At 45.8% G+C, this 26,352-nt stretch overlaps 1 protein-coding gene across 3 annotated transcripts in view; it reads left to right on the top strand.

Moving 5' to 3' along the window:
* The window catches only part of PIK3AP1 (phosphoinositide-3-kinase adaptor protein 1), a 48,888-nt gene that overhangs the window by 13,000 nt on the left and 9,536 nt on the right, over positions 1-26,352 (top strand). For all 3 annotated transcript variants that reach the window (XM_082223574.1, XM_082223575.1, XM_082223573.1), the window contains exons 3-12: positions 4,166-4,317; positions 8,550-8,694; positions 10,092-10,234; positions 12,422-12,551; positions 14,516-14,712; positions 16,339-16,531; positions 18,182-18,262; positions 19,199-19,381; positions 23,286-23,351; positions 25,158-25,363. In XM_082223574.1, coding sequence (XP_082079700.1) covers positions 4,166-4,317; positions 8,550-8,694; positions 10,092-10,234; positions 12,422-12,551; positions 14,516-14,712; positions 16,339-16,531; positions 18,182-18,262; positions 19,199-19,381; positions 23,286-23,351; positions 25,158-25,363 — 1,496 coding nt within the window. The remainder of the gene's footprint in view (positions 1-4,165; positions 4,318-8,549; positions 8,695-10,091; positions 10,235-12,421; positions 12,552-14,515; positions 14,713-16,338; positions 16,532-18,181; positions 18,263-19,198; positions 19,382-23,285; positions 23,352-25,157; positions 25,364-26,352) is intronic.

Raw genomic sequence — 26,352 nt, 5'->3', positions numbered from 1 at the left:
ACACGTTAAAAACTTCCCTGAACAGGGCTGCCTTAAGATGTCTCCTGAATGTCAGGTAGTTGTTTATTGCTTTGACATCTGCTGGAAGGGCGTTCCACAGGGCGGGCGCCACTATCGAGAAGGCCCTCTGCCTGGTTCCCTGTAGCTTTGCTTCTCGCAATGAGGGAACCGCCAGAAGGCCCTCGGCGCTGGACCTCAGCGTCCGGGCAGAATGATGGGGGTGGAGACGCTCCTTCAGGTATACTGGACCGAGGCCGTTTAGGGCTTTAAAGGTCAGCACCAACACTTTGAATTGTGCTCGGAAACGTACTGGAAGCCAATGCAGGTCTTTCAAGACTGGTGTTATATGGTCTCGGCGGCCGCTCCCAGTCACCAGTCTAGCTGCCGCATTCTGGATTAGTTGTAGTTTCCGAGTCACCTTCAAAGGTAGCCCCACGTAGAGTGCATTGCAGTAGTCCAAGCGGGAGATAACCAGAGCAGATAACCAGATTAAAACAAATAATCGAGTTTATTTTATAAGCATGAACAAGTTTATGGTTTCAGATAATTTTTCTTGTCAGTTTCTTAATCTTAGTTTCTATACCGGCCTATACCTTTCCTAATAACTGCTAACTGATTATCTATCTATCTGACTCCTCCTATCAGTTTCTCTCACTCTCACAACACAACTCGACCAACCCACAGGCTTATCCTCCCTCTTCCTTCTCCAACTCCCAATTAACTTTCCAACAACTCTAACTCTAACTCCTCCCCTTGGGTTCCCACTGGCCAATCGCTTCACACTCATTTAACCCTTTCCTTATGACCCACCTAGGAGGGCAAACGCCACAGGGGGGTTATTGTGTTACTTTTGTTTTGATTATGTATTTTGTGATTTGATCTTGTGAACCGCCCTGAGACCTGTGGGCTGTATATAAATTGAATTAACAGCAGCAGCAACAAGAAGAAATATGACTTAACACATATTCGGTTGTATTCAGAGTGAGATTTCCACCACTCGCCATTAGAATCATAGAATCATAGAGTTGGAAGAGACCACAAGGGCCATCGAGTCCAACCCCCTGCCAAGCAGGAAATGGTGTTTGCCATTGTGCTCCAGTTGTTAAGATGCTGAGGAATTGTTGCTAAGGTGTGCCTGCAGGAATGTTCAGCATATGCATTTCAGAGGCTTCAAGCCAAAGCATGCTTACTTCCTGTTTATATTCTACTGACCTTAGCATTCATCCCAGCCCCTTGTGCCCAGAGAGCCAGGCTACTAAATCTGCAAAGAGAGGCCTAGTCCCTGCTGATTTCTAAGGCTGCAAATTTGATCCAAACGATTTGCCAAAATATTTAGCGGGAAAGCTTTGTTACAAACCAAAGTTTAAGTGATAGGATCCTTGTCAGTGGGAATGCCCAGAGAACAAGTAAATTGCAAGTTCAGCATATTGTGTTGCTTCTGAGCACATGCATCTTAAGAGTTTACAAACCCCAAGCTTCCTGAGTAGAAAATGAAATTTGCGGTACCCATTTCCGAGCAAACATGTTTAGGCTGCGTCTGTAAGCCTAAGAGCTAAAGGTATCATACAAACCACCATCATAGCAAAGTTAAAAATGAATCTTAACCACAAGCAGAGCGATGCTAAAAATATCCCGTTACAAGAATTTGTGGCTTTTGTGGCAGAGATTTAAAAAGGCAAAAACTTAACCAAAATGATACTTCAGAGGTGAAAACTACATAGTGTTCAACCATGTGGGTGATTCTTATCACATTGCTTGGTTCATTAAAAGAACTGCATGAATTTGAAAATGTCTGAAAGTCACAGTAGTCTGGTTCAGTTGTTCAGTAGTTTAGCGCAAAGGTTCGCAACTTGCTAGCTTGTTAGTACCTGCTTATTGCAGTTGGAGGTTGTATGCCTGTGGAAGTTTGCAACGCACTCAGGAGAGCACATTTTCAAACAGCCCAGATGGAGCAGTAAAGTTCTACTGAGGTCACTGGTGCTGTTCATGTGCACATTTCCATAGTTACATCTTCACGGTAGAAGGCACATAAAAAAGAGGAATCTAAATATATGTTTCCGAAGGACCTTTGATACAGGAACTAAACAGATGCCCTCACTGAGGGCTTTGTTTTCACAGACACAGCGAATGCCAGTCTGGACTTCCTAGGGCAGACATATCCAAAGTCCGTTTCGGGGGCCTAATTTGGCCCACCGTTTGATTTAATCTAGTCCCCGTGGCAGTACGGTGGTACCTCGGGTTACAGATGCTTCAGGTTACAGACGCTTCAGGTTACAGACTCCACTAACCCATAAATAGTACCTCAAGTTAAGAACTTTGCTTCAGGATGAGAACAGAAATCGTGCTCTGGTGGCGCGGCAGCAGAGGGATGCCCCATTAGCTAAAGTGGTGCTTCAGGTTAAGAACAGTTTCAGGTTAAGAACGGACCTCCGGAACGAATTAAGTACGTAACCAGAGGTACCACTGTATATGTCCTGGGGCAGAATCCTAAAAAAAAGCAAAAAGTTCAGCTATCCTAAAAAAAACCTCAGCAACTTTGGTCAGCCCTCAAACATGTCCACTTCATCAAATCTGGCCCTCTTTGTAAAAAGTTTGGACACCCCTGTTAGGGGCAGGGCGTCCTGTCTCAGCGCTTGAGGCGAAATGGAAAGCCTCACTCTGACGATGACACCTGCATTGCCCACGTGGCATTGGCATCAGTGCCGATTTCGGATGAGACTTCTTGCACTCTGCAAGATCTCTCGTAATTTTGATGAGATAAGCACAATCTCAAACAACTTCACTCTCACAAAGACCTGGGATGAATGGAAAGTTGTTCTTTTGAACTGGTACTCTTGATATTTAAAGAGACATCTTCTTTAAGGGGGGGGGGAGAAACTAAGGAAAAAACGGAAAAAACACTGTGTGTTTGTGACCACTCTGTATTTGGTCCAAATATACCTGCACAAGCAGTGACACTTGATGATCATGAACTTCACAGATTTTATTGCCTTAAGGAGCAAATCTCAAACACTGTTCTATAGGGTTCATGCAGTGTCAGAATGCAATCTTCCATTTCACTGTCTCATTCGTGGGCTACAAAATTTGAGGGGGTGGGGAGAGGTGATTTTTCAGGATGTGGAATGGTAGATGCAGTAGCTGAAACTCGCTGTTGCCACTGGAGCTTTTATTAGCTATTACCCCCACCGCCAAAACTCCCTGAAGCAAAACTATGTGATGTTACTGCATCGTTTGACGAAGATGTCTTTAAAAATATTAACGCCCACCATTTCCTCCAGACGTCCCTGTCAGAGTGGTGCTATTTAACGTGTCTTCAGGGGGCTTTTTTGGGAGGGGGGTGGCAGCTGCTGCCAGGCAGGAGGACTTGGCAGTGGTGGGGAAGTTTTTCAGCCACCCCAAAGTTTCACTTACCATCAGCTCAAAATTTGCCAGGGGTTGCTGTTCTCCATCCCCATTATTCACATCTCAAATCAAAAGTCTTCTGTGGAGAATGTGTAGCTCAGCCCTTGTGTGAAACGCTTAATCCTTAGTGCCAACAATACAGAATCAAGTTGGGGAAACTTCTTCCTGGACTGTACATGGGCAAACACTTAAGGAACTTGGGAGGAACTCTGCCTGGAGGCCTGAACCACTTTTTTATGCCCCTGCTGTCATCTCCAGGACCTAGATGACAGGGGAGGTGTTTCTGTCTCTTGACAGGTGGGTGGAATGGGTGGTGTACCACCCTCTGGAGAGACAAATTCAGGCACAGTGGCTTGACCACTCCTGAGGTGGAGGGAGTGACATGGTAGGCACAGTGGAAGCATCAGAGATTGATTCCGTCACATCCCTATCAGGCATTTTGAAAACCCAAAGTGTCATTTTTCCAACTTAATCTGAGTGAAGCCAGTGGGTCACAAACTCATCCAGGCCCCACTTAATTCTGCCTTAGCACCTGCAGCTTAAAATGAGTCCAGTGGGCTAAAGAGCCCACTAATTAGTTAATTCCAACTAATTTATGCTTGAGGCCAATGTAAGATAATCCCTGTGTGCAGAATGTGCATCCTTGCTAGCGCTAGCTTTCATTAAACCATTCGACTTCTTTTTAAGGGACTTTCTTAGTTAATTAGCGAACTTCAGGCTGGACTGCATTGAGAAGTAACATTAACCTTTGTCCTGCACTTAGATTCTGGCTGTGATTCAGTGACTGATGCAGAAGCGGAAGACGACAGAGACGCACACCATTCGTGCAATATCGCAATGAGCCGAGAGCATGGGAACTTGGTGACCAGACTAGGAAGCCTGATTACAGTGCAGCCAGATTGCATTCGCTGTGGGGTACGGTATGTCTCCATTCTTTCAAAGTTGCCGTGAAAGGGCAAAATGTGTGTGTGATGCTGTGCTGTGAACGCTACGACTCTCTAGAACCGAGCCTTGCTAAATAACTAGGCTAAATAAGCAATCCTATGAGGGTTGCCCTAGTGTGTCGTTCGAGAAATATGTGAAGCAACACCGTCCTCTTGGGCATTTTCCTTTCCCAAATATTATTATTTGCAGCGTTGTTTGCATGTGTTTGCCTGCCTGGAATACAACCTGAGGACATTGCATTGCATTTCTCTCTGTGTTATGGGGAGGGCATGAGGAATTTGGCGGGTGTTTGGCGTCGCAGTTGTGCTATAACCCACCTGCAAATAGTTCTGTTGGCTTTGAGGCAAGCCTAGAGCACAGGTGTTCCTGCTTTTACCTGCTTGTGGAACAACTGAAGTAGCGTACTCATGTTCGGGACTTGATCTTCAGTATTGCCACGGCTACCCAGGCCGCTTTTGCTCTGAACCTCGAATAGCTTTGGAGTTTTGACTGCTGCAGAATTTAGCTGCATACCTGAATTTACACTTTTATACCCTTGATTTCTGGGGCAGCTTCCTTGTCTTCCTGCAGTGAAGCATTTTTTTTTACCGTATATTGCTTTAAACTTTATACAGTAGTTAAAATCTCATGGTATGTTACAGTTACAGTTTTAAAAAACCAAACAAAGCAAAATGACAATGAAAGCTAAATAAAACCACTGCCTTTAAAGAGGCAGTGGTACATTCACTTCTTAAAAATCCTACTCTAGACCCAGCAAAGTGTAACAAATATAAACCGGTCATAATAATAATAATAATAATAATAATAATAATAATAATAATAATAATAATATCTTTATTGTCATTGCCCCCTTCGGGGACAACGAAATTACTTGACTGCTCCATAAAAACACTAATTAAACAATACAGTATAATACAGCAAGGGAGATTAGATGACTTTCAAAGTCCGGGCTTCCCATTCAGGGCCGAGATTGCTCTGGAGAAGAAGCTGTTCTTAAGACGGCTCGTTCTTGTCTTCATCGTCCTGTATCTCCGTCCTGACGGCAAGAGCTCGAAGAGACAGTGACCAGGATGCGATGGATCTTTTACTATGTCCAGTGCCTTCCTATGGCACCTTGTGGCATAAATCTGCTCTAAGGTGGAGAGTGGGCAGCCAACATTGCTCTCTGCTGCCTTAACAACCCTGCACAACCCCATCCTGTCCTGGGTAGTACAGCTTCCGTACCACACACATAAGCCGTAAGTGAGCACGCTCTCAATGGCACAGTGATAGAAGGCAAGCAGCAGTTTCTGCGGAAGATGGTTTTTCCTTAGTATTCTCAAAAAGTACAGTCTCTGCTGCGCCTTCTTCACAAGCCCCCTTGTGTTGACACTCCAGGACAGATCCTCTTGTAATTCAATGCCCAAAAATCTGAACGTTGTTACCCTCTCCACACAGACCCCATCAATCAAAAGTGGCTGGACGTTGCTCTTCTGTCTCTTGAAGTCCACCACAAGCTCCTTTGTCTTCCTTGTATTTATGAGCAAGTTGTTAGCTCTGCACCACTCTGTCAGCCGCTCCACCTCATAATAATAGTTATAATTTATTATTTATACCCCACCCATCTGGCTGGGTTTTCCCAGCCACTCTGGGCGGCTCCCAACAGAATATTGAAAAGACGACAAAACAGCAAACATTAAAAACTTCTCAGAACACTAAAAACACCAACACCTGTTTCTTGGCAAAGGTGGTGGAGAGGGTGGTTGCGGAGCAACTGTGGTTATTCCTGGGTATGTCTGATTATCTAGATCCACTACAATTTGGGTTCAGATCTGGTTTTGGAACTGAATCAGCCTTGCTGACCTTTATCATGAGAGGGACAAAGGGAGTGCAATCCTGTTACCTCTGCTTGCTCTCCCAGTGCTCTTCAGGGCCATTTCCAGAGAGTAGAACTGAGTGAGTCTTCCTTGCACCCCCTGGCATTTGTGGTGTGGGATCCCGCAGGGTACCATTCTCTCCCTAATGGTATTTAATACCTGTATGAAGCCATTGGGAACGGTCATTAGGAGTTTTGGAGCAAGGTGCCATCAGTATGCTGATGACACTCAGCTCTACTCCTCCATAACATCCGAATCAGGAAAGGCTGTGAAAGCTTTGAATCGGAGTCTGGATGCAGGGGTGGACAGGATGAGGGCCAATAAATTGTGTTTCGATCCTGGAGAGATGGAGGTTCTTTTTTCTTTTCTTTTTTGGTATATAATTTTTATTAAATTTTCTCTTTTACAATTTAAAGTGCTCATTTTTACATCCTTAAAATATCAATGACTTCCCTTCTTCTCTTTCCATGGTTCATTTTACATATCATAAATCCCTGCATTTTTTACAGAAACTATACTATTCAGTATTCCATTATTGCATCCATCGTAACTTATTTACACAGTTGAATTTATCTTAATGCTGCCAGCATTTTCAGCTGTACACAGTTATTTCCCATATAGTCAATAAACGTTTTCCAGTCTTCTCCAAACATATGTTCTTCTTGTTCTCTTATTCTATATGTTAAGTCTGCAAGTCTGCATATTCTGTCAACTTAAGTTACCACTCTTCTTTGGTTGAGACCTCACTCGTTTTCCATTTTGGGGCTACCAAGACACGGGGTGCAGTAGTGGCATATATAAATAAGGGAGATGGAAGTTCCTTGGGTGGGTGGTTCCATGTGTGGGAAATTGGCAAGCTACCTGTTCTGGATGGGGTTGCACACTCTCTGAAAGAGCAAATGTGTAGCTTGGGGGTACTCTTGGATAGATCTCTGTCCCTGGAGACCTAAGTGTCCTTTGTGGCCAGGAATGCCTTTTTCCACCTTTGTCTTGTTTGCCAACTACAGCCATTCCTGACCACTGTAGTCCGTGCAGCGGTAACCTCGAGACTAGATTACTGTCAGTGGTTTTCAGTGCTGCTTTTCAACTTGAATTTCATTTTGGGAAATCCAAAATGGCACACGGGCACTGCAGGTGGCACTGTTGCCCACTAGAATGGCTAACCAGGGGCCCTGCAAGGAGGGTAGTAAGGGGGCAGACCTCAGGCTAGTGAGGGGTCCTTTTGAGCTCCATGGGTCTTTGGCCAGTCCTCAGCCTGGCTGATTTCTGGTGCCAGCCTTGTTTTTAGCCTTAGATTTTCATGACCCCTTAGGATACGGAAAGAGAGTTCCACAACTGTGGGGCAGCCACGGAGAATGGCCCTCTGCAGAAGTGTTCACACATCATTTTAGACCATAGCTGATCCTTAAAAGGTAAAGGTAAAGGTAACTCTGCCCGTATGGGCCACCCTTGTCAGACTCTAGGGTTGTGTGCTCATCTCACTCTAGAGGCCGGGAGCCATGAATTGGTTTCGCTTTACTTCCAGACCTGAGCTTATGGCTTGTTTCCCCCTTAATAAAACACAAGTGGCAAGCCAAGAACTGATATTGGCAACAACTTGTGGTTTGTTCAGATACAGACGAACCATGAACCCTGCTTTGGGCATAGCACTAAGCCGAACCATGGCTTAGCTCCCAGCATGCAGGGGAGGAGCAGGAGAGGATCAAGGTGGCTGTGATTTTTTGCCCTGTGCACCATCACACCTCATTTTCCTCGAAACACAGTTAAGCTTAACTCTGGTTTAAACCAGCCTTTGCCAACCAGCTGCCTCCCCTCCCACAGTATTTTGGACCACAACTCCCATCAGCCACCGTTGGTAGGGAATGAAGGGAGGGAGACGAAGGGCCGAGATTTTCAATCCCACCTTGTAGACCTGTTGGAGAATCTCCACACAGTCCTTCTCAATTGCAGTTCTGTGAAAACCATCATTATCTCCCATCTTTCTCTCTGTGCAGCATGAAACAGAAAATACTGAAGATTCTGCTCAAGATCCCGTGCTACTTTCTCTGCAGAAGGATTGATTTTACAGCCAAAAAACTAGACGTTGTTGAATATATATGTGTGGGTGGGTGGGTATATGTATATGTATAGGTGTGTGTGTGTGTGTGTGTGTGTGTATATATATATATATATATATATATATATATATATATATAATGTCTACATTTTAACACTTTAAACTATTCCAAGTCACTTTGGGCACATTTTGTGGAGAAAGGGATTGCTAAACAAATAAATAATGACTGTAGAGCATTCAAGAGCCTGCAGATATTACTGTGTTTCTAAAATGTTATGCTCTACTTCTAGGTGAAGACAATAGTTTACATCATCCTAAAATGTAAGCTGGATAGCCATGTAAAAATGGAAGTGGAATTTTCCTCCGAGAGCTGCCAGTCACAGCGAGTTCTGGCCAGGATAGAGAATGAGTACACCGTTTCGGTTTCCGCACCTGGTAGGTGCCAAAATTGGCATTGCTTTGCTAAAACGCTTCTCTGCGGCAGAAAATATTAAACAGAATTGCACCTTATCTCAGAGGCAAATTTAGCATCAGCTAAGTAAGCAGAAAGTGAAACAAACAATATCCTCTTATGAAGGCTCCAAAAAAGTGAGCCCTGGAAGCTAAAACTGTATACACAAAGCCGCAAATAGATAGTTGCTAGAGCGTAGTAGAGCTAAAACAGCCTGATTAGACCATGCTTCCTGTTAGCGTGCTGCACTGCGTCCGAAGTGGGGGCTTGCAAGCCTCATCATCATGGGTTGGTTGACGTCTGAGCTCCAGATGTGTAGAGGGCTGCCTCCACAGGAAGCAGAAGCTATCTTGCGCTTCCTCTTTCCCCCACATTCTGCCAAATGGCCAGAGCTGCGCTTAATTTTTGCTGTGTGGTAATTTTAGAAGCATAACGGAACTTAAATTTGTCATTCAAAATAGGAAGGGTTATGTTGTGGAAGCTAAGTTAATTTTTATTCAAATGACAGCCTGGAGAATATGAAAATCCTTAATGGGAACAGGTTTCTTCCTATATGTAGGATTTTTTTCTCACTTTCCTAAGGGCTGAGCAGTGCAGTTGATTGTGCTTAGGGCTCTGGCAGGGACCCTGTTTAGTTTTCACGCATGATTCTTTTAAGGAAGTTGGTGACTGTAAACTGCAACAGGTTTCGTTGAAACTGCTCACCAGAGAGGACTGTGGCAGAGCTGAATCCTTCTTGCACTTCCCCCTCCGGCCAGCGCCAATAAATAAATAAATAGCAAGGACTCAGGACTGCTTCTTGGGCTTTGTTTAAGGCCAGGAGTTCTGAGTAAATACTTCCTGCATTCTCTGGTTTCATCACATGATCATGGCTAAAGCAAGTTGAAAGCACTGATTGTGCTGCTGGGTGATTCTTGACCTTCCAGTTTTGTTCTCTTCGATAACTTTAGGTTTATGTCATCGCTTCCACTGCTGAAGCCTGTAGGTTTCTCTTGGCATGTTAAGTTATTCCACGCATTCAGATACACGTGAAAGAGGCATAGCAATAGCAGCTCCACCATTGGTTTTGGGTGGCATGGTTGGTACAGTTCAGCTTTCGATGAAAACAGAGGCCCACCTGTTGACAGGTAGTACTTAGTACTTAGTAACATTGGCTGTTAGGGAATGAATTAGTAGCCGATGTTGCTTTTAGAGATCCACCAAGAAACCAAGCACTACCTGTCAACAGGTGAGCCTCTGTAGTATTCCTCGAAAGCCGAACTGTACCAACTGTGTTCAAAGGAAGGCCACACAGAGCATTGTTCTTTATTGATTCTTCTGGCATAGTGGGTTTTCTTTTGTACCTTGTCTGTTACTGATTAATCTTTGCCTTCTCCCACAGACCTATCGCCTGGAGCTGTATGCCTGCGATTGTTTTCTGGGGATCTGATGATAGCTGAAGCAAGCATTTGCTATTACACTGACATGGAAGAAATTAGCAACTTGCTGTCTACTGCAGCAAATCCAGTGGAATTTATGTGTCAGGTAAATGTTAAAAGATGGGGCAAAGGAGATAACTTGAATCAGCGAGGAACCTTGAAAAATAGCTAACTGCATATCAGCATAATTCTTATAGTCCTGAGAGACACAAGCTATGCCTGATGGGCATGCTGCTTTGTTTTGTTTTAAAATCCAGGGTGGCAACAGAAATGATTAGTTTGAAAAAGATCTGTCAAACAACTGCAATATACCTTCTACGTAAAATTCAGCCATGGAGGTTTTATGAATTTAAATGGAAATTTAGGTTCCTGTTTTATTTCCTATTTCAAGAAGGGACAAGGAGCATGTTTACTACTGTGTGATGTGGAAACATATTTTAGATGCAGCAGTAGCTAGAAAGAATTTGCTCCATGGCACCACAAGTTAAGCATTCACTTTTTCTGTTTGGGAACAGCAGTGGAGGAAGGTGCTTGCAATAGCAGTGATGAAAGGAAGGGCTTGCTCATTGCTGCAGTGAAGCAAAAAAGAGGCTAGGTGCTTAGATAGTCTCTGTAATAGTGGGAAAGGTGGAGTCCAGAAACCAACAAAATCAATTATGAGGTCTAGTTTCTCAGCAGGTGTCTATGGCAGGGGTCGGCAACTTAAGGCCCATGGGCCTCAAGAGGCCCATGGGGGTTGTTTAACCGGCCCATGACCCCCGCCGCCCGCTCGGGGACCCCTGCTGCCTGCTCGGTTGGCTCCCGTGTGCAGCGGTAAACTGGCGTGGAGCAGAGCAGGGACCGCCATCTGCAATGCTGGTTAGCTTCCCATTGGCTGCAGGAAGCTCCTGCAGCCAATGGGAATCTGCGCACGCCTCCTCCGCACTGGAAGGAGTGCCGGAAATAGTATGCCTGCACTCCGGCCCACCGCGGCGTCTGCGGGACTGTGAACCGTCACAAGCCACAAAAAATTTGCTGACCCCTGGTCTATGGGGTTAGTGATGGGGTTACCTGAACACTGTTGAAAGGCTGAGTGACTCTGATATCAGCTGCTGCTGAATTGATGTTATTCTACATATTACGCAAAGTTAGTAGCTCAAGTTTCTAAATTCAAAGAAAGAATGGAGCACCCATAAACCCTGTTACTTCTCAGTTCCAGTGTGAAATTGGATAAGAGACCTTGGGATATAAAAAGAGTAACCTCAGAAGGTTGGCGGTTCAAATCCCTGCAACGGGGTGAGCTCCCGATGCTCGGTCCCTGCTCCTGCCAACCTAGCAGTTCGAAAGCACGCAGTGCAAGTAGATAAATAGGTACCGCTCCAGCGGGAAGGTAAACGGCGTTTCCGTGCGCTGCTCTGGTTCTCCAGAAGTGGCTTAGTCATGCTGGCCACATGACCTGGAAGCTGTACGCCGGCTCCCTTGGCCAATAAAGCGAGATGAGCTCCGCAACCCCAGAGTCGTCCGCGACTGGACCTAACGGTCAGGGGTCCCTTTACCTTTATAATCTCATTAAATGTAAGTATGTGAGAGTGTGCATATTATTATTATTATTATTATTATTGATTCAATTTATATATTGCCCTTTATCCGACCATCCCAGGTCAGTGAACAACATTAGAAACAACATTTACATAGTGTAAAAATAAAAGACAATAAAACCACATGAAAAAGTCATAACCATCCCCCCACTTTTAAAAGGCCATACACTGTTCATTGGCCTGGGTAAAGAGGAATGTTTTTTGCCCAGGGTCTGAAGACATGGGGCCAGGTGAGCCTCTCTGGGGAGAGCATTCCGCAGATGGGGAACTACCACAGAAAAGGCCTGTTCTCGTGTAGTCACTCTCCAAACCTCCAAAGGAATGGGGACACAGGGAAAGGCCTCACATGATAAGCGCGCGGTTGATTCCTATGGGGAGACTCTAGAGCAGCTTTCGACAGTGCAGTGGCCTCCCAGAAGTATCAGAGTACAATTCTGATCAACCTCATGCAGCACAGTTGTGGTAAGAGCTGTAGCCCGATACATCTGGAAAGCATCAGTTTGGCAGAGGCTGCTCTAGATGGACAATGGTGCAATCAGTATTGTGGCACCTTTGCTTAAATATCAGGTGTGCCTTTGAATGTGGGTAAACAGTTCCCCAGAAGGGGATGACTTCTGTTCTTGAGATTTACAGGTGATGGATGAACTCTTGATCTATTAAAACATACTGTCTGGCTGAAATAATCTGATATGAATGGGTTCCTTCCTTGCATTCAGGCATTTAAAATAATCCCTTACAACACAGAAGCACTAGACAAAATCCTGACAGAGTCAATGAAAAAGAGCCTTCCTGCAAGTGGTATGCACCTATTAGGGATCAACCAGCTGGAGGAAGAAGACGTTGCATGTAAGTGTGGTGGTAGTTTGAAAGTTATTGTGTTCTGTGAAAAGGCACAGTACAATAGTAGGAATAAAAAAAGAGAGGAAATGCAGTTTGACGTGTTTGACACAATACAAGGTAGTATAGGATGGATGGTTTGGTCAAGCTGTCTTGTTCTCAGCTCAACACAAACATTTGAGAATAACACATCTGCTTCTAGAGGCAAGTGTGCTCTGGAAGGGTTAAACATCAGAATTTAGCCCCCTGGCTCATCAGCTGCTGGGTGTGTTTTAAATCCTGCTCATTAGTGCCTTCTCTGCAGGGAATGTTCTGGATGTTGTTGTTGTTGATGATGTTGTTGTATTATATTTATTTAAATCTTGCCTTTACCCCTGACATGAACTTAGATCAGCTTGCAACTAAAATAAAAACAGCTAAAAACAGAGAAAAGAAAGCAATAATGAAAAAAACAATTAAACACTAATACAGTGGTACCTCGCAAGACGAATGCCTCGCAAGACAAAAAACTCGCTAGATGAAAGGTTTTTCCGTTTTCGATTTGCCTCGCAAGACGAATTTCACCTATGGGCTTGCTTCGCAAGACGAAAACGTCTCGCGACTTTGTTTCCTTTGTCTAAAAACAAAGACATGTTTTGTTTATAAAGTTAATTTATTTTCCCTTCAATTTTTGAACTGCTCTTTACAGTATGTGTGACTTTAAAGAGCAGTTAATAAACTGTTGTTGTACCAAATTTGGCTCTGTTTGGACTTTTTTTGACCATAGGAACGCATTAATTGATTTTCAATGCATTCCTATGGGATTTCGTGATTCGCAAGACGAAAAATTCGCTAGACGACAAAACTTGCGGAACGAATTAATTTCGTCTTGCGGGGCACCACTGTAGTATAGAGTCGTATCTTGGTTCTCGAACGTAATCCGTTCCAGAAGTCTGTTCAACTTCTGAAAACATTCTAAAACCAAGGCACGGCTTCTGATTGGCTGCAGAAGCTTCGTGCACTCAGTTGGAAGCCACAAAAGCCGCGTCGGAAGTTCAGCTTCCAAAAAACGTCCGCAAACTGGAACATTCACTTCCGGGTTTGTGGCGTTCGTGAGCCAAAACGTTTGAGTCTCAAGGTGTTCGAGAAGCAAGGTGCGACTGTTTACACCTACACCCAACACCCCAATTCAATAAAAATATCATCGCGCCAGCTCTTTCCTTAAAAACAGTCAGTTCCCAGTGGCCTGTTGGAACTACAGTGGTACCTCGGGTTAAGTACTTAATTCATTCTGGAGGTTCGTTCTTAACCTGAAACTGTTCTTAACCTGAAGCACCACTTTAACTAATTGGGCCTCCCGCTGCTGCCGTGCCGCCGGAACCTGAATTCTGTTCTCATCCTGAAGCAAAGTTCTTAACCTGAAGCACTATTTCTGGGTTAGCAGAGTGTGTAACCTGAAGCGTATGTAACCTGAAGCGTATGTAACCTGAAGCGTATGTAACCCGAGGTACCACTGTAGAAAGCTTTCACCAGGGTGGATGGGCAACAAGGAGGGAACCAATCTTATTTCTCTAGGAAGGGAATTCCAAAGTCTGGGAGCAGCCAATGAGGAGGCAGATCCCCACCTCCACCCCTACAGGTCAGCTGAGGAGAACAGTACCACTCTCCTGTCCATCACCTGATGTCACCTTGATGTTAGATGATGAACAGGTGGGTGCCCCACTCATCTGTGAAAGTTGGTCCATGGGGTGATTGTATATAATGACCTGGGCTGCTGGTCCAAAAGGTCCAAGGTTCTAATGCACCTTGCAGTTAGGGTAGACAAAATAAAAGCTGATTTCACCTGGGAAGGAAACTTCTGAGAAATCGGAGGTTTGGGCACGACACTAGCTCCGAGACAGTGTAACGACTGAGAACTGCTGAATTTATCGTCCGTGAGTAAAACTGAAAAAAAGTAACCTGCCTTACATTACCGTTTTCTTCTTTCTTTTCAGGCCAGAGGGATGAAGAGTTGCCAACTCTGTTGCACTTTTCTGCTAAATATGGTCTGAAGAACCTCACTGCCCTCTTGCTTTCGTGCCCAGGAGCCCTACAGGCTTACAGTGTTGCCAACAAATATGGTCACTATCCCAACAACATTGCAGAGAATGAGGGCTTCAAAGATCTCCGGCAGTTCATTGATGAATATGTGGTAAGAGGGGCTGGTGCCCTTCCATTCCCTGCTGTCAGGATGGTGGAGGACTCCTGAATCTTCACACTGCTTAGGGTGGTGTCTCACGTAGAAACTGCACTGCAGGGGCAAGAATTCGATTGCTGCCGTTTTATTCCTTCAGAAAGTGATACTAGTATTTGAATGTGGGTCCCCTTCCCCAATTCTCCAGAAGCTAAAGATGCATTTTACTTAAAGTTCTCTAGCTCACATGTATGATTCCTTTCTGACAGCAAAAATAATAACCTGAAGGAGAAAACTCCCAACACCCCCTTCTACGAATTACTCTAGAACAGTGTTTCCCAAACATGGGTCTCGAGCTGTTTTTTTTTGGGCTACAACTCCCATCATCTCTACCTAGCAAGACCAGTGGTCAGGGATGATGGGAGTTGTAGTCCATAAGCAGCTGGAGACCCAAGTTTGGGAAACACTGCTTTAGAATCTAGAGCAGGCATAGGCAAACTCGGCCCTCCGGATGTTTTGGGACTACAACTTCCATCATCCCTGACCACTGATCCTGTTAGCTAGGGATGATGGGAGTTGTAGCCCCAAAACATATGACGGGCCGAGTTTGCCTATGTCTGATCCAGAGTAATTGATAGGGTAGGTGATACTTGTGAAATTAGGGCCTGGAGATATTGGCACACTTCAGTGTTTGTAGGAGGAAAAATAACACCTGTGAACAATGTTGAACAGATCTTCAAGTAGATAGAGAAAGCACATGCAGAAGCAGTGTGGATTTGTCAGTGGGAGACAGGCAGGCTGGTGTCTCTGTGGATCAGTGGCAGAGGTGAAAGGTAACAGCACCTTTTTGCTCTGCTTTTCTGGAATTTTCTGGGAGACAGGAATGCTTTAAAGATTTAATGTATGGCTTAGGCCTTTGCAGGGGACCCACCCTCTTCTCTGAATGTCATTCTCTGCATAGACATAGAATCATAGAATCATAGAGTTGGAAGAGACCACAAGGGCCATCGAGTCCAACCCCCTGCCAAGCAGGAAACACCATGATAGTTCCTGATTTAGCATCACTTGTGGCATTTTCCTTTTCCACATATAATGGGCAGTGAGGAACCTTAATGTGGGAAAGAGAGCCATCCTCTGAGGAGGGGCTGCGGTTTTTACATAATCGGGGCAAATGTGCACACCCGCCCTAGAGGGTAGAAAGTGCAGAAAGTGCAGAAAGTGAAATGCAGTAAAATAATGATTTAACACCAGCCCACTCACCCTGCCGTTTCATGAAGTTTAGAGGTGCGTGACTGCAAAGGAAAAGAGTAGATTTGCTTGAAAGTGGCTAGCTGATGATTGTGTAGGGGCTCTGCCTCTAAACGTTTAAAAGAGTTAGCGAAATGTTTTTGGCGTCAGCTAGTGAACAAAATGCAGTAAGATTAGACTGCCCCCCTGTATGGTGGTCTTTCTGCTCATTCTGCTGACTTCCACCCCAAAGTTCTGCCCTGCTGTGACAGCTCCACTGCATATAAAGACTGAAGTGTGGTAGGAGGGGTCATGTTTCGGATTGGTTACATGGGCATGCTCTTAGATTGATTCAGTGGCATTCACCACCACCAACTGCCTCGGTGGGTCTGTTGATTTTCTTCCTTCACCTTCTAGGAGACAGCAGACTTGCTGAAAAGCCACATAAAGGAACAGCTGATGCAGGGCGAGGAAGATGATTCTGTTTATGAGTCCATGGCTCACCTTTCCAGTGACCTGCTGATGAAATGCTCTCTGAACCCTGGCTGTGATGAGGAGCTCTACGAATCTATGGCTGGCTTGGTTCCTGGTGCTACTACAGAGGACTTGTGTATGTATAGTCTTCCTCTTTTAAATCGAACTTGGACTCCTTATCCACTAAGCTAAATTAAGATATTAAAGGGCAGACTAAAGAGTCTGTCATGGCTGCCGCCATGTATTCCTGTAAGTAGACTAAAACGTCTCCTTCCTCCTAGCTCTATGCCTGATCAAGATCTAGACAAAGCATTTTATCAGAACAAGTTAATAGTTGTTTACTGTTGTAACAATTGTTTTCTCAAAATGTATCTTCTGTACCATGAAAAATACCTTGAAAGCATTATCCAAAAAAGCAAAGAAACAAAAAAGATCTGAACAAAGCCAGCGTCAATTAACAGCTTCTCTTGGACTGGTAAATTACTCAGATTGAAAGGAAGTGCATTGCAAAGATCAGTAAATAAACTGGGTCTGGCTGTACCTAACATGGCAGGTATCACGCAGAGGAGCTCAAACACAGAATGTTCTAACCTTGTTTCAAGTCCAAATGCACACAACATTGGAAATTAGAACAAAGAATTTTCAGATCGTGGCCTCTGGATGAAGTTGTTTGGTATGTATGAGGAAATGACACACCTTACCACTGGGTTATTTATTTATTTGCATTACTCAGAGTGGCTTGCAGCAGTCAAAGTACTACATTCCAGGATAAAACAGCAATATCAAGACAGGCTCAGCACATTTGCACCAGAAATGGCAAGGGAGTGGGCCAGATAAACCTAGCAGGGCAAGGTTTTCTACAGTCTGGGTGCAGCCATCAAGGAAGTCCTTCATATCATCCCAGCCAACTGCACCTCCATCATTGGTGGGACACAGAGAAGGGCTTTGCTAACAGCTCTTAGGGAATGGGCAAGCTGAAACAGGGTGAAATACCCTGGACCCAGGCCATTTAGGGCTTCAGAGGTTATCACCAACACTTTTAACTGTGCTTGAAAACAGACTGGTAATCAATGCAGCCGTTGCAGGATGAGTGTAATATGGTGGGCCCATGGGCAATTTTTTTACCTATTTAATAATAATAATAATAATAATAATAATAATATTTATACCCCGCCCTCCCTGCCAGGGCGGCTAACAAGCAATAAGAAAAACAAGTTGAATGAATACAACTTAAAAACAAGATTAAAATACAATGGTGCCCCGCAAGACGAATGCCTCGCAAGACGAAAAACTCGCTAGACGAAAGAGTTTTCCGTTTTTTGAGTCGTTCTGCAAGACGAATTTCCGTATGGGCTTCCGTTTCGTCTTGCGAGTTTGTTTCCTTTTTCTTAAAGCCGCTAAGCCATTAATAGCCGCTAAGCCGCTAATAGCCGCTAAGCCGCTAATAGCCATGCTTCGCAAGACGAAAAAACCGCAAGACGAAGAGACTCGCGGAATGGATTCTTTTCGTCTTGCGAGGCACCACTGTACTACCCCATCGAAAACAAAATCAAGAGCTACGGTGCCACTACAGGAATTCCCCATGCAAGTGGGTTTGTTCCCATGGGTGGTGGTGGAGTCAGTTTCGCCCATTTCAGCCTTAATTTCCAGTGCCGTGGAGCCTTTTGAGCAGCTTTCCCCCTTCAGCAGCTGTCAATGGGAGTCATATCTCAGTTGTTCTTAGATGCTGGCAAGAGAAGCTTTTCAAAGAACCCAGTGGATTATGTTTGTCCATTGTTGTTTTCAGACGTAGAAATGCTTCAGTCGGAGACTAGCAGCTCCTCCGCGCGGACAACAAAGGCCTATATGATGCGCAAGTTCTTAGAAGGTGAGCATATGCAGAGAGGAAGGCTCAGAGTTAAGATCCCCGTATGAAGAGATCTGGAGGGTAGCAATATGAGAGAGAGCCTTTTCTGCAGTAGCTCCCAGTTTGTGGAAGCCTCTCCCCAGGAAGGCTGGTGTAGTGGTTAAGAGCGCTAGTCTTGTAATCTGGTGAACCGGGTTCGTTTCCCCGCTCCTCCACATGCAGCTGCTGGATGACCTTGGGCCAGTCACACTTCTTTGAAGTCTCTCAGCCCCACTAACCTCACAGAGTGCCTGTTGTGGGGGAGGAGGGGAAAGGAGGATGTTAGCCGCTTTGAGACTCCTTCGGGTAGTGATAAAGCGGGATATCAAATCCAAACTCCTCTTCTTCTTCTGCATGTCTTTAGGTGCCAGGCGAGAACAATTCTCTTCAACCAGGCCTTTTGCTGATTAGCATTCTATGGCCTTTTAAATATGTTTGTGGGAGGGGGTTATTGTTTTGTTTTGTTTTCATTTTATTATGTATTTTGTATTCATATTTTGTATTTTTATGTTGTGAACCGCCCTGGGATCTTCAGATGAAGGTGGAGATACAAATTTTATTAACAACAACAAATCTTATCACTAACTGCGAGCTGTAGCCAAGGCTTGTTCTTGGTCAAAGCTCATCATCAGCGTGGAGACAGCTTACCCACGAACCCGGGTTCAAATGACACGCCAAGGCAATCCTTGGCTTTCGTTCAGAGTGATGCAGGGGTAAATATGTTCAAATATAGCGGGTCCAATATTAGAGATTCCCTCAATGACTCTATAGCCAACAAAACAAAAATATTCAGACTAACATAAGATATATAAAAGCTCTCTCCACCCCACACTCTACAAGTTATGTAAAACTTAAATGCACACAGTTGCTTCACTCTGCATGAGTTTCCCCCTTTCTAATTATGAGTTTGTTTTCTAGGTGTGAGCATGGATGTACCAGAACTGAAAGAGGATATATACCATGATTGTGAAGATGAAGAACTCTATCACACGGTGGAACAGGACAGTTTTCCTCAGGAATTGGTCAATAGGCCACCTGTCCCTGTTCCGAGACCTGATCCCTCCACTAAACCACAGGACAAAGAGTCATACATCTATAAAGGTGACTGAGGAAGCAGAATTATCTCAACATTGTTTTGCAAAAGCCTGTAGCGAGGGAATGAGGGACCTCTGGTACCCCATATGTTGTTGGACATCAGCTCCCATCATCCCAAGTCAGTGGTCATCCATGATGGGAGTTGCAGAGCAATGTCAAGAGGACCACAGATTCTCCATCTTTGCTGTAGGCTGTACAGCCTAGGAAGGGACACAGGTGGCGCTGTGGTCTAAACTACAGAGCCTAGGGCTTGCTGATCAGAAGGCTGGCGGATCGAATACCCACGACGGAGTGAGCTCCCGTTGCTCGGTCCCAGCTCCTGCCACTTAGCAGTTGGAAAGCACATCAAAGTGCAAGTAGATAAATAGGTACCGCTCTGGCGGGAAGGTAAACGGTATTTCCGTGCACTGCTCTGATTCACCAGAAGCAGCTTAGTCATGCTGGCCACATGACCCGGAAGCTGTCTGCGGACAAACACCGGCTCCCTCGGCCTATAGAGCGAGATGAGCGCCGCAACCCCAGAGTCGTCTGCGACTGGACCTAATGGTCAGGGGTACCTTTACCTTTACCTTTTATACAGCCTAGGATAGGAAAACTCGCAGCTTGTATGCTTATAGTTGAGTTCAAAGAATTATGCTTCTCATTTTTTAAAAGAGGTTTTGTCTAGTCTTCCAGGTCCCAACAACATATTTTCCAAATACCAAAGAAATGAAAATAAGAGGGAAACAGAAGTGAGCTCCCATTATTTCCGCCTGTCCAGGCAACTAACAGCCAACATACGACCGCCTCCAGGAACGTTCAAGGCCACAGTTAGGTTCATTGCTGGGAGGAACTCGTGGAGAGAACAAACCTGTTTATATGATCCAGTACCTCCATGTGTCAGGGCCCAAGCGTGGGAGGAATGAGGACACTTTGCTGGGGCCTGAGAGGGTGACCCAGTGTGCAACATACCCATTCTTGCGGACTGAAAAGAAATAAGGCGAACCTGGTTATGCGAACCTAGTTCCTTTTTATCTATTTGAGATTTCCAGATCTTGTCTTGTGAGATTTGCCAGAGCCAGTAGAAGTAGTGTTGGAGCAGCAAAAGCAGCATTTGAAGTGCTGATCTAGGCTCTCCTCCAGAATATTCCAGCAATTCCCGTACATGCTCTTTTGGGGGTCCTACATGCCCATCCGGAGGGAATTTTGCAATCTAAAGCAAATGTCCTGGATTTGGGGGTTTTTATATAAAACAAAGTGTTTGTAGGTATCTCTGGTTCAGACTTTGGCTCTGGTGGGGGCGGCCCAGGCTTGGTGGTGGTGGAGGAGGAGGGGCTATCGGACGATTGGCCTAAAAAGAATGCTCAAAAACCTTTTGTGTCTGGATTTTCGCCATTTGAAATATGGTAACCCTACTCTAGAACCATCTTCTCATTGTCTCGCCAGGAGATTTCTGTGTTCTCATTGGAGAAGCCATTCATTCATTCAGTTATTCAGAATATGTAAATACTGTTTTATAGTCCAGTTTACAGATTTATTTTTTTAATTCTAAAAAGTACCGTATTTTTCGCTCTATAACACGCAGATTTTTTCTCCTAAAAAGGAAGGGGAAATGTCTGTGCGTGTTATGCAGCGAATGTGTGGTCTCTGGAGCCGAAAAATAAGGCAAAAATCAAACCGCGCTTCAGGGAGAAGGGAGCTCCGTGAGACAGGAAGTTGCTGCTTTCCTGCATTCTGCCTCAGGGTCTTACTGCCCGCCCTCTCTGTTTCGTTGCTGTGTTTGCTCAAACGGAACAAAGAGCAGGGAAAGCCCCTCCCCTCCAGGCAAGAAGAGAGGAAAGCAGAGCGTCCGTCCTTCTATCCTCTCCCTGCTCCGGAGGAACAATGTTTGTGAAGGGAAGAGAGATTACAGGTTCGGCTTAAAATTCTGATTTGACTTCCTGCTTTTTGTTTTTGGAGACACACAGCATTCAAATATGCTTTCTTCCATTTAAAAGGATGAAATCCTTAAACAGTGGCTGGCTTGTGTGGGTGGGTGGGGGGAAACTTTTGCCTTCCTTTCCTCACGTTATAGCCCTCTCCTGCATTCTTAGCCTTCTGTGTTTTTCCTTCCCTCCCCACTTAAAATGTGGTTACAAAGCATGGATCCACATGGATCCTCAGGAACTTTGCATTGGGTCACCCCAAATTCACCATCAGAGCACACAGCATGTCCATGGCTACAGCCTGCCCCCCCAAAATCACACACCCATTGTTGCCTGGGGCTGCAATGGTGCAAAAACGTGGTTACAAAGCATGGATCCACATGGATCCTCAGGATCTTTGCATTGGGTCAGCCAAAATTCACCATCAGATCACATAGCATGTCCATGGCTACAGCCTGCCCCCCCAAAAAAAATCACGCACCCACTGTTGCCTGGGGCTGCAATGGTGCAAAAACGTGGTTACAAAGCATGGATCCACAAGGATTCTCAGGATTTTTGCATTGGGTCACCCCAAATTCACCATCAGATCACATGTCTGTGGCCACAGCATGAAGCACAAAAATGATACGTCCACTGTTTCATTCAGAATATTTTTTCCCTTGTTTTCCTCCTCTAAAAACGATCTGCGTGTTATGGTCAGGTGCGTGTTATAGAGCGAAAAATACGGTAAATGAAAATCAAACACTAAATTTTGAAATGTTCCCTGGGCAAAAATCAGAATTCCCCATAGAAATGCAAGATGCCACCGTAGCAGCGTTTGGGCGCCACCCTAAAATGAGAAGCAAGCAGCAATGGCAGGAGTTACCGTATTTTTCGCCCTATAGGACACACTTTTTCCCCTCCAAAAATGAAGGGGAAATCTGGGTGCGTCCTATGGGGCGAATGCAGGCTTTCGCTGAAGCTTGGAGAGCAAGAGGGGTCTGTGCGCACCGACCCCTCTTGCTCTCCAGGCTTCAGCAAGACATCCGCAGCCTAGGCAGCCCTGCGGGAGGTTCCGCAGGGCTGTCTAGGCTGCAGATAGCAGCCTGCTTCCCAGAGCGCTGGGCGCCCTGAAAGCAGAGCGCCCGGCGCTTCGGGAACACATCCGCAGCCTAGGCAACCCTGCGGGAGGTCTTGCAGGGCTGTCTAGGCTGCGGATAGCAGCCTGCCGCCCAGCGCGAGGGGCGCCCTGAAGCAGAGCGCCCCTCGCGCCGGGTAGATATCCGCAGCGTGGGGAGCCCTGCAGGAGTTCCCCGCAGGGCTCCCCACGGTGCGGATAGCAGCCTGCCACCCGGTGCGCGAGGTGTAGAGCGCCCCGCGCTTCGGGCAGACATCAGCCAGCCCCACAAGCTTGGGGGACAGCGGGGAGGCGCAGCGCCGCCATCCCGCTGTTCCTCAACCTGTTTCGGTTTCCCCAACCTGGTTTTGGGGGGGAAATAAAGGGAATTTTTTCCCCTTTATTCCCCCCCCCCCAAAAAAAACTAGGTGCGTCCTATGGGACGGAGCGTCCTATGGGACGAAAAATACGGTATGTTTCTTTCTAATATGGCCTTCTTTCATGTGAAACCTTTGATTATTATTTTTAAATCAGCTTCTAGAATTTTCAAATTGCAAATCACAATGCTGGTACATCCCATCCCATTCCTTTTCCTTTAAACATAGCAGTCTTCAGTATGTTCTGTCATTCAGATTTTCATAGACTGCAATAGTATGCTTTATTAAGTCAGTGTTGGCAACACATGGTAACATTGATGAGTATAGCATCTGTCTTACTGTGTTGTCTATAGACCAATAGAAGTTGGCTGGCTGATTCCCACACTGATCTGCAGATCAGCTAACTCAAGAGTTTCGGGTTTGTTGTTGTTGTTTTTGCTTAGAATGGGATTTCTCCTAAAAGTTGCATTGACTGAAGTTTGGTCTGGATCTGCCATATTGTCTCATGCCTTAAATAGCTTGCCACTGTTTAGTTTTTGCAGGAAAACACCAGGAGAAACCTGGGAACCTCTACGTGTCTACAGGCAATATTAGGAAGGGTAAGTCGGAGTTGTAGCGACTCTTCCCATTGCCTGACAGGCTAATTCTTGGGTATGACTTCCATTCATGGTCAATATCACTTACCATATTAAGTATAGATGAGCTGTGCAAATTGCTGTAGTGGAATAAGTAAGAGAAGTGAGCGGGCTGGCAGTAGCAAAAGCATTTGGATTAGAAAAGCAACGATGTGCTCTAGGTCAGTGTTTCCCAAACGTTTTTGGGCAACGGCACACCTGTTTACCGGAAAAAAATCTCACGGCACACCACCATTAAAGCCCCGCCCCGTGACGTCAGCGCGCAGCGTCACGCCGGGAGGGACGCACAAAAGTGAACGTTTTTTCCCTTCCCCTTGCCGGGGTGGGAGGAGGCAGCAGAGCGAGGGACTGAGGGACGGCGGCAGCTGAGGCGGCGGCGGCTGTTGTGGTGGTGGCGGCGATAGCGGGCGGAGGAGGAGCCGTCGCCGGGAGTTGCTGCTGCTGCTGTTGCTGCTGCTGCCCGGACATGCCGGCCTCCTCCTCCTCCTCTGTCTCGCGCTCCTCCCTTTTGCGCGCGCTGCCCCGCCGCTCGGCACCACCACCGCGGAGCCGCCCCCGGCTCGACGCGGATCCTCGCCGCCGCCACCTCTCGCCGCCCGACTCGCCCGCCTCCCTCCCACGGCACACCAGCCGGTGTCTCACGGCACACTAGTGTGCCGCGGAACACCGGTTGGGAAACACTGCTCTAGGTGTTCCCTTAAAGTATACTTTTGGAAGCAGAAGTTTTCAACCTTTTTGAGTCCACGGCTCCCTTGACCAACAACCTTCTTTGTGCGGCTCCCCTGTGGGGCAACACACCCTGAGCTCACAGGCCCAGTTATGTCACGCCTTGCCTGCAGAGCCGGCAGCCCCTCAGCCCTTTTCAAACACCGTCCCTGAACTGAACCACATGACACATCTAGCAGAGTTTTGTTTTTTTAAAAAAATGATATTTTCCTCTTTTTCTTTTTTGAAAAGTTTTTATTGTTATAATAATTCAGCATTAATACACACTGTAATGTGAATCGGGGGTTGCTCGTGCGTAAGTTGCCGCCACTCTCGGCGAGGTTGCCTGGATAAACCTTTCCCTGGCTGGACAGTCCTGATTCCGCGTCTGTCTCAGTCACTGGCAGAATCCGTCAGTGGGCGTTTCCTGAACTTCTTCCAGCATAAAAGTTCCTTGACAGATAGTCTCCGCCTAGCCTCCCTGCGCGGAAGTCTTCTGCGCAGGGTGGGTGTGGGCAGTGGAGGACCAATGCTCTCCCCGCTGGTCTCGGGCGAAGAGTCCTGGAGCCATCCCTCCGAAACCCGCCTCTGCCCGCCTTTCTCCCTGGTGTAACGCTGATTTCCTTCCCCGGTCACTGAGTCCTCTCTTTTCCTGCTGGTACCTTCTCCGGCATCGCTCGGGAGCCCTTCCACCACTGCTGACTGCGATGGCAGTTCCCTGACACACACATATTGCGAATATACAAGCATACAAACATACGTTTCATACAATCCTTAAAAATATTCAAACATACCTACACTCAGTCCCACAGATAATTTCTTTTCCCAGCACCATCCGCCACCCCTCACCCCACCTTTGTGTTAGACTTCCAATCTACCCAGTTGCAATTTCTTTCCACTTCTATTACTTTCTTTCACACACCTTTAACCTAATTTCATGCTTTTTTTTCTATTACACATTGTTACCCACCTTATTTAGTATTTCAGTATTTAAAACGGAACTTGTTTATTCTAACAGGGGTTCTGATGATAATTTTCCAAGCGTTTCCTTTGCTTCCATTCCAGAGCAAGCAGACAGAGATCCAAAGGCTCAGCCTCAAACCAGTATATATGACCCATTTGCTGGGATGAAAACCCCAGGCCAAAGGCAGCTCATCACTTTACAGGAGCAAGTGAAACTGGGGATGCTCACTGTAGATGAAGCTGTCCTTTGTTTCAAGGAGTGGCAGCTGAATCAGAAAAAGCGGTCGGAATCATTTCGCTTTCAGCAGGTGTGTGAGTCAAAAAGTGCTTTTCATTGGGAAATATAAAAAGCAACAGCATTACTGAGTCTACCCTACCACATACCACACATACCGTATTTTTCGCTCTATAAGATGCATCTAGTTTTTGGAGGAGGAAAACAAGAAAAAAATATTCTGAATCTCAGAAGCCAGAACAGCAAGAGGGATCGCTGTGCAGTGAAAGCAGCAATCCCTCTTGCTGTTCTGGCTTCTGGGATAGCTGCGCAGCCTGCATTCGCTCCATAAGACGCACAGACATTTCCCCTTACTTTTTAGGAGGGAAAAAGTGAGTCATAGAGCAAAAAATATGGTAATTCTTTCTTTGTCTTTCTGTTGTCATTGCTGGGAAAGGTAAAAAGCTGCTGTTTTCTCTTCTGCGCCTTTCCATAAGTTGGCATAGTGGAATTCAGAATGCAGGGCCAAGTGGGCAATGGTTTCAGCTTGTAGGAGCTGGAAACTAAAACATCTTAGTATTCCCAGATGTGTCTTTAACAAAAAGGACAATGAGGACAATCTCTAGGGATGGACGGACCCTCTCCACCTCAAAAACGATCTTGAGTTTTGCAAGCGTTCCTCACAAGAACCTGAGGGGATTTGCAAGGAATCCTGACAGAGTCCAGTTAGTAGATTTCCCCTCCCTGTCCCTCCCCTGTCAAATGGATGACAGCTCTTCACAGCTGAGGGCTTCTGCTCTGCTGCTCCAGTTGCAAATGTGGTATGTGGGGCAGGAGCCCCAATTAAACTCACGGCAAGCTCAAAGAGGACATTGTCCAACTTGCATTAGAGCTGACCAGTCTGCGAGGAGGGAGCCTGCATTTCAAGCCCTTGAAAATGTCATCATCCCTAACCATCCCAAATATCTCCCTTGTACAGACAAGCCCATAGTACCCAGCTGTACTGTAGCCTTGTCTTTGAAGCCACTCTGATGGGTGGTCTTGTTTTTAAAAATATCCAAATTGGTATAGGCTAAGAGAGAA

This window comes from Podarcis vaucheri (assembly GCF_965113315.1).
Source record: "Podarcis vaucheri genome assembly, chromosome: 5".
In the NCBI taxonomy this organism is placed as follows: domain Eukaryota; kingdom Metazoa; phylum Chordata; class Lepidosauria; order Squamata; family Lacertidae; genus Podarcis; species Podarcis vaucheri.
This window is presented reverse-complemented; position numbering and strand designations above follow the sequence as displayed.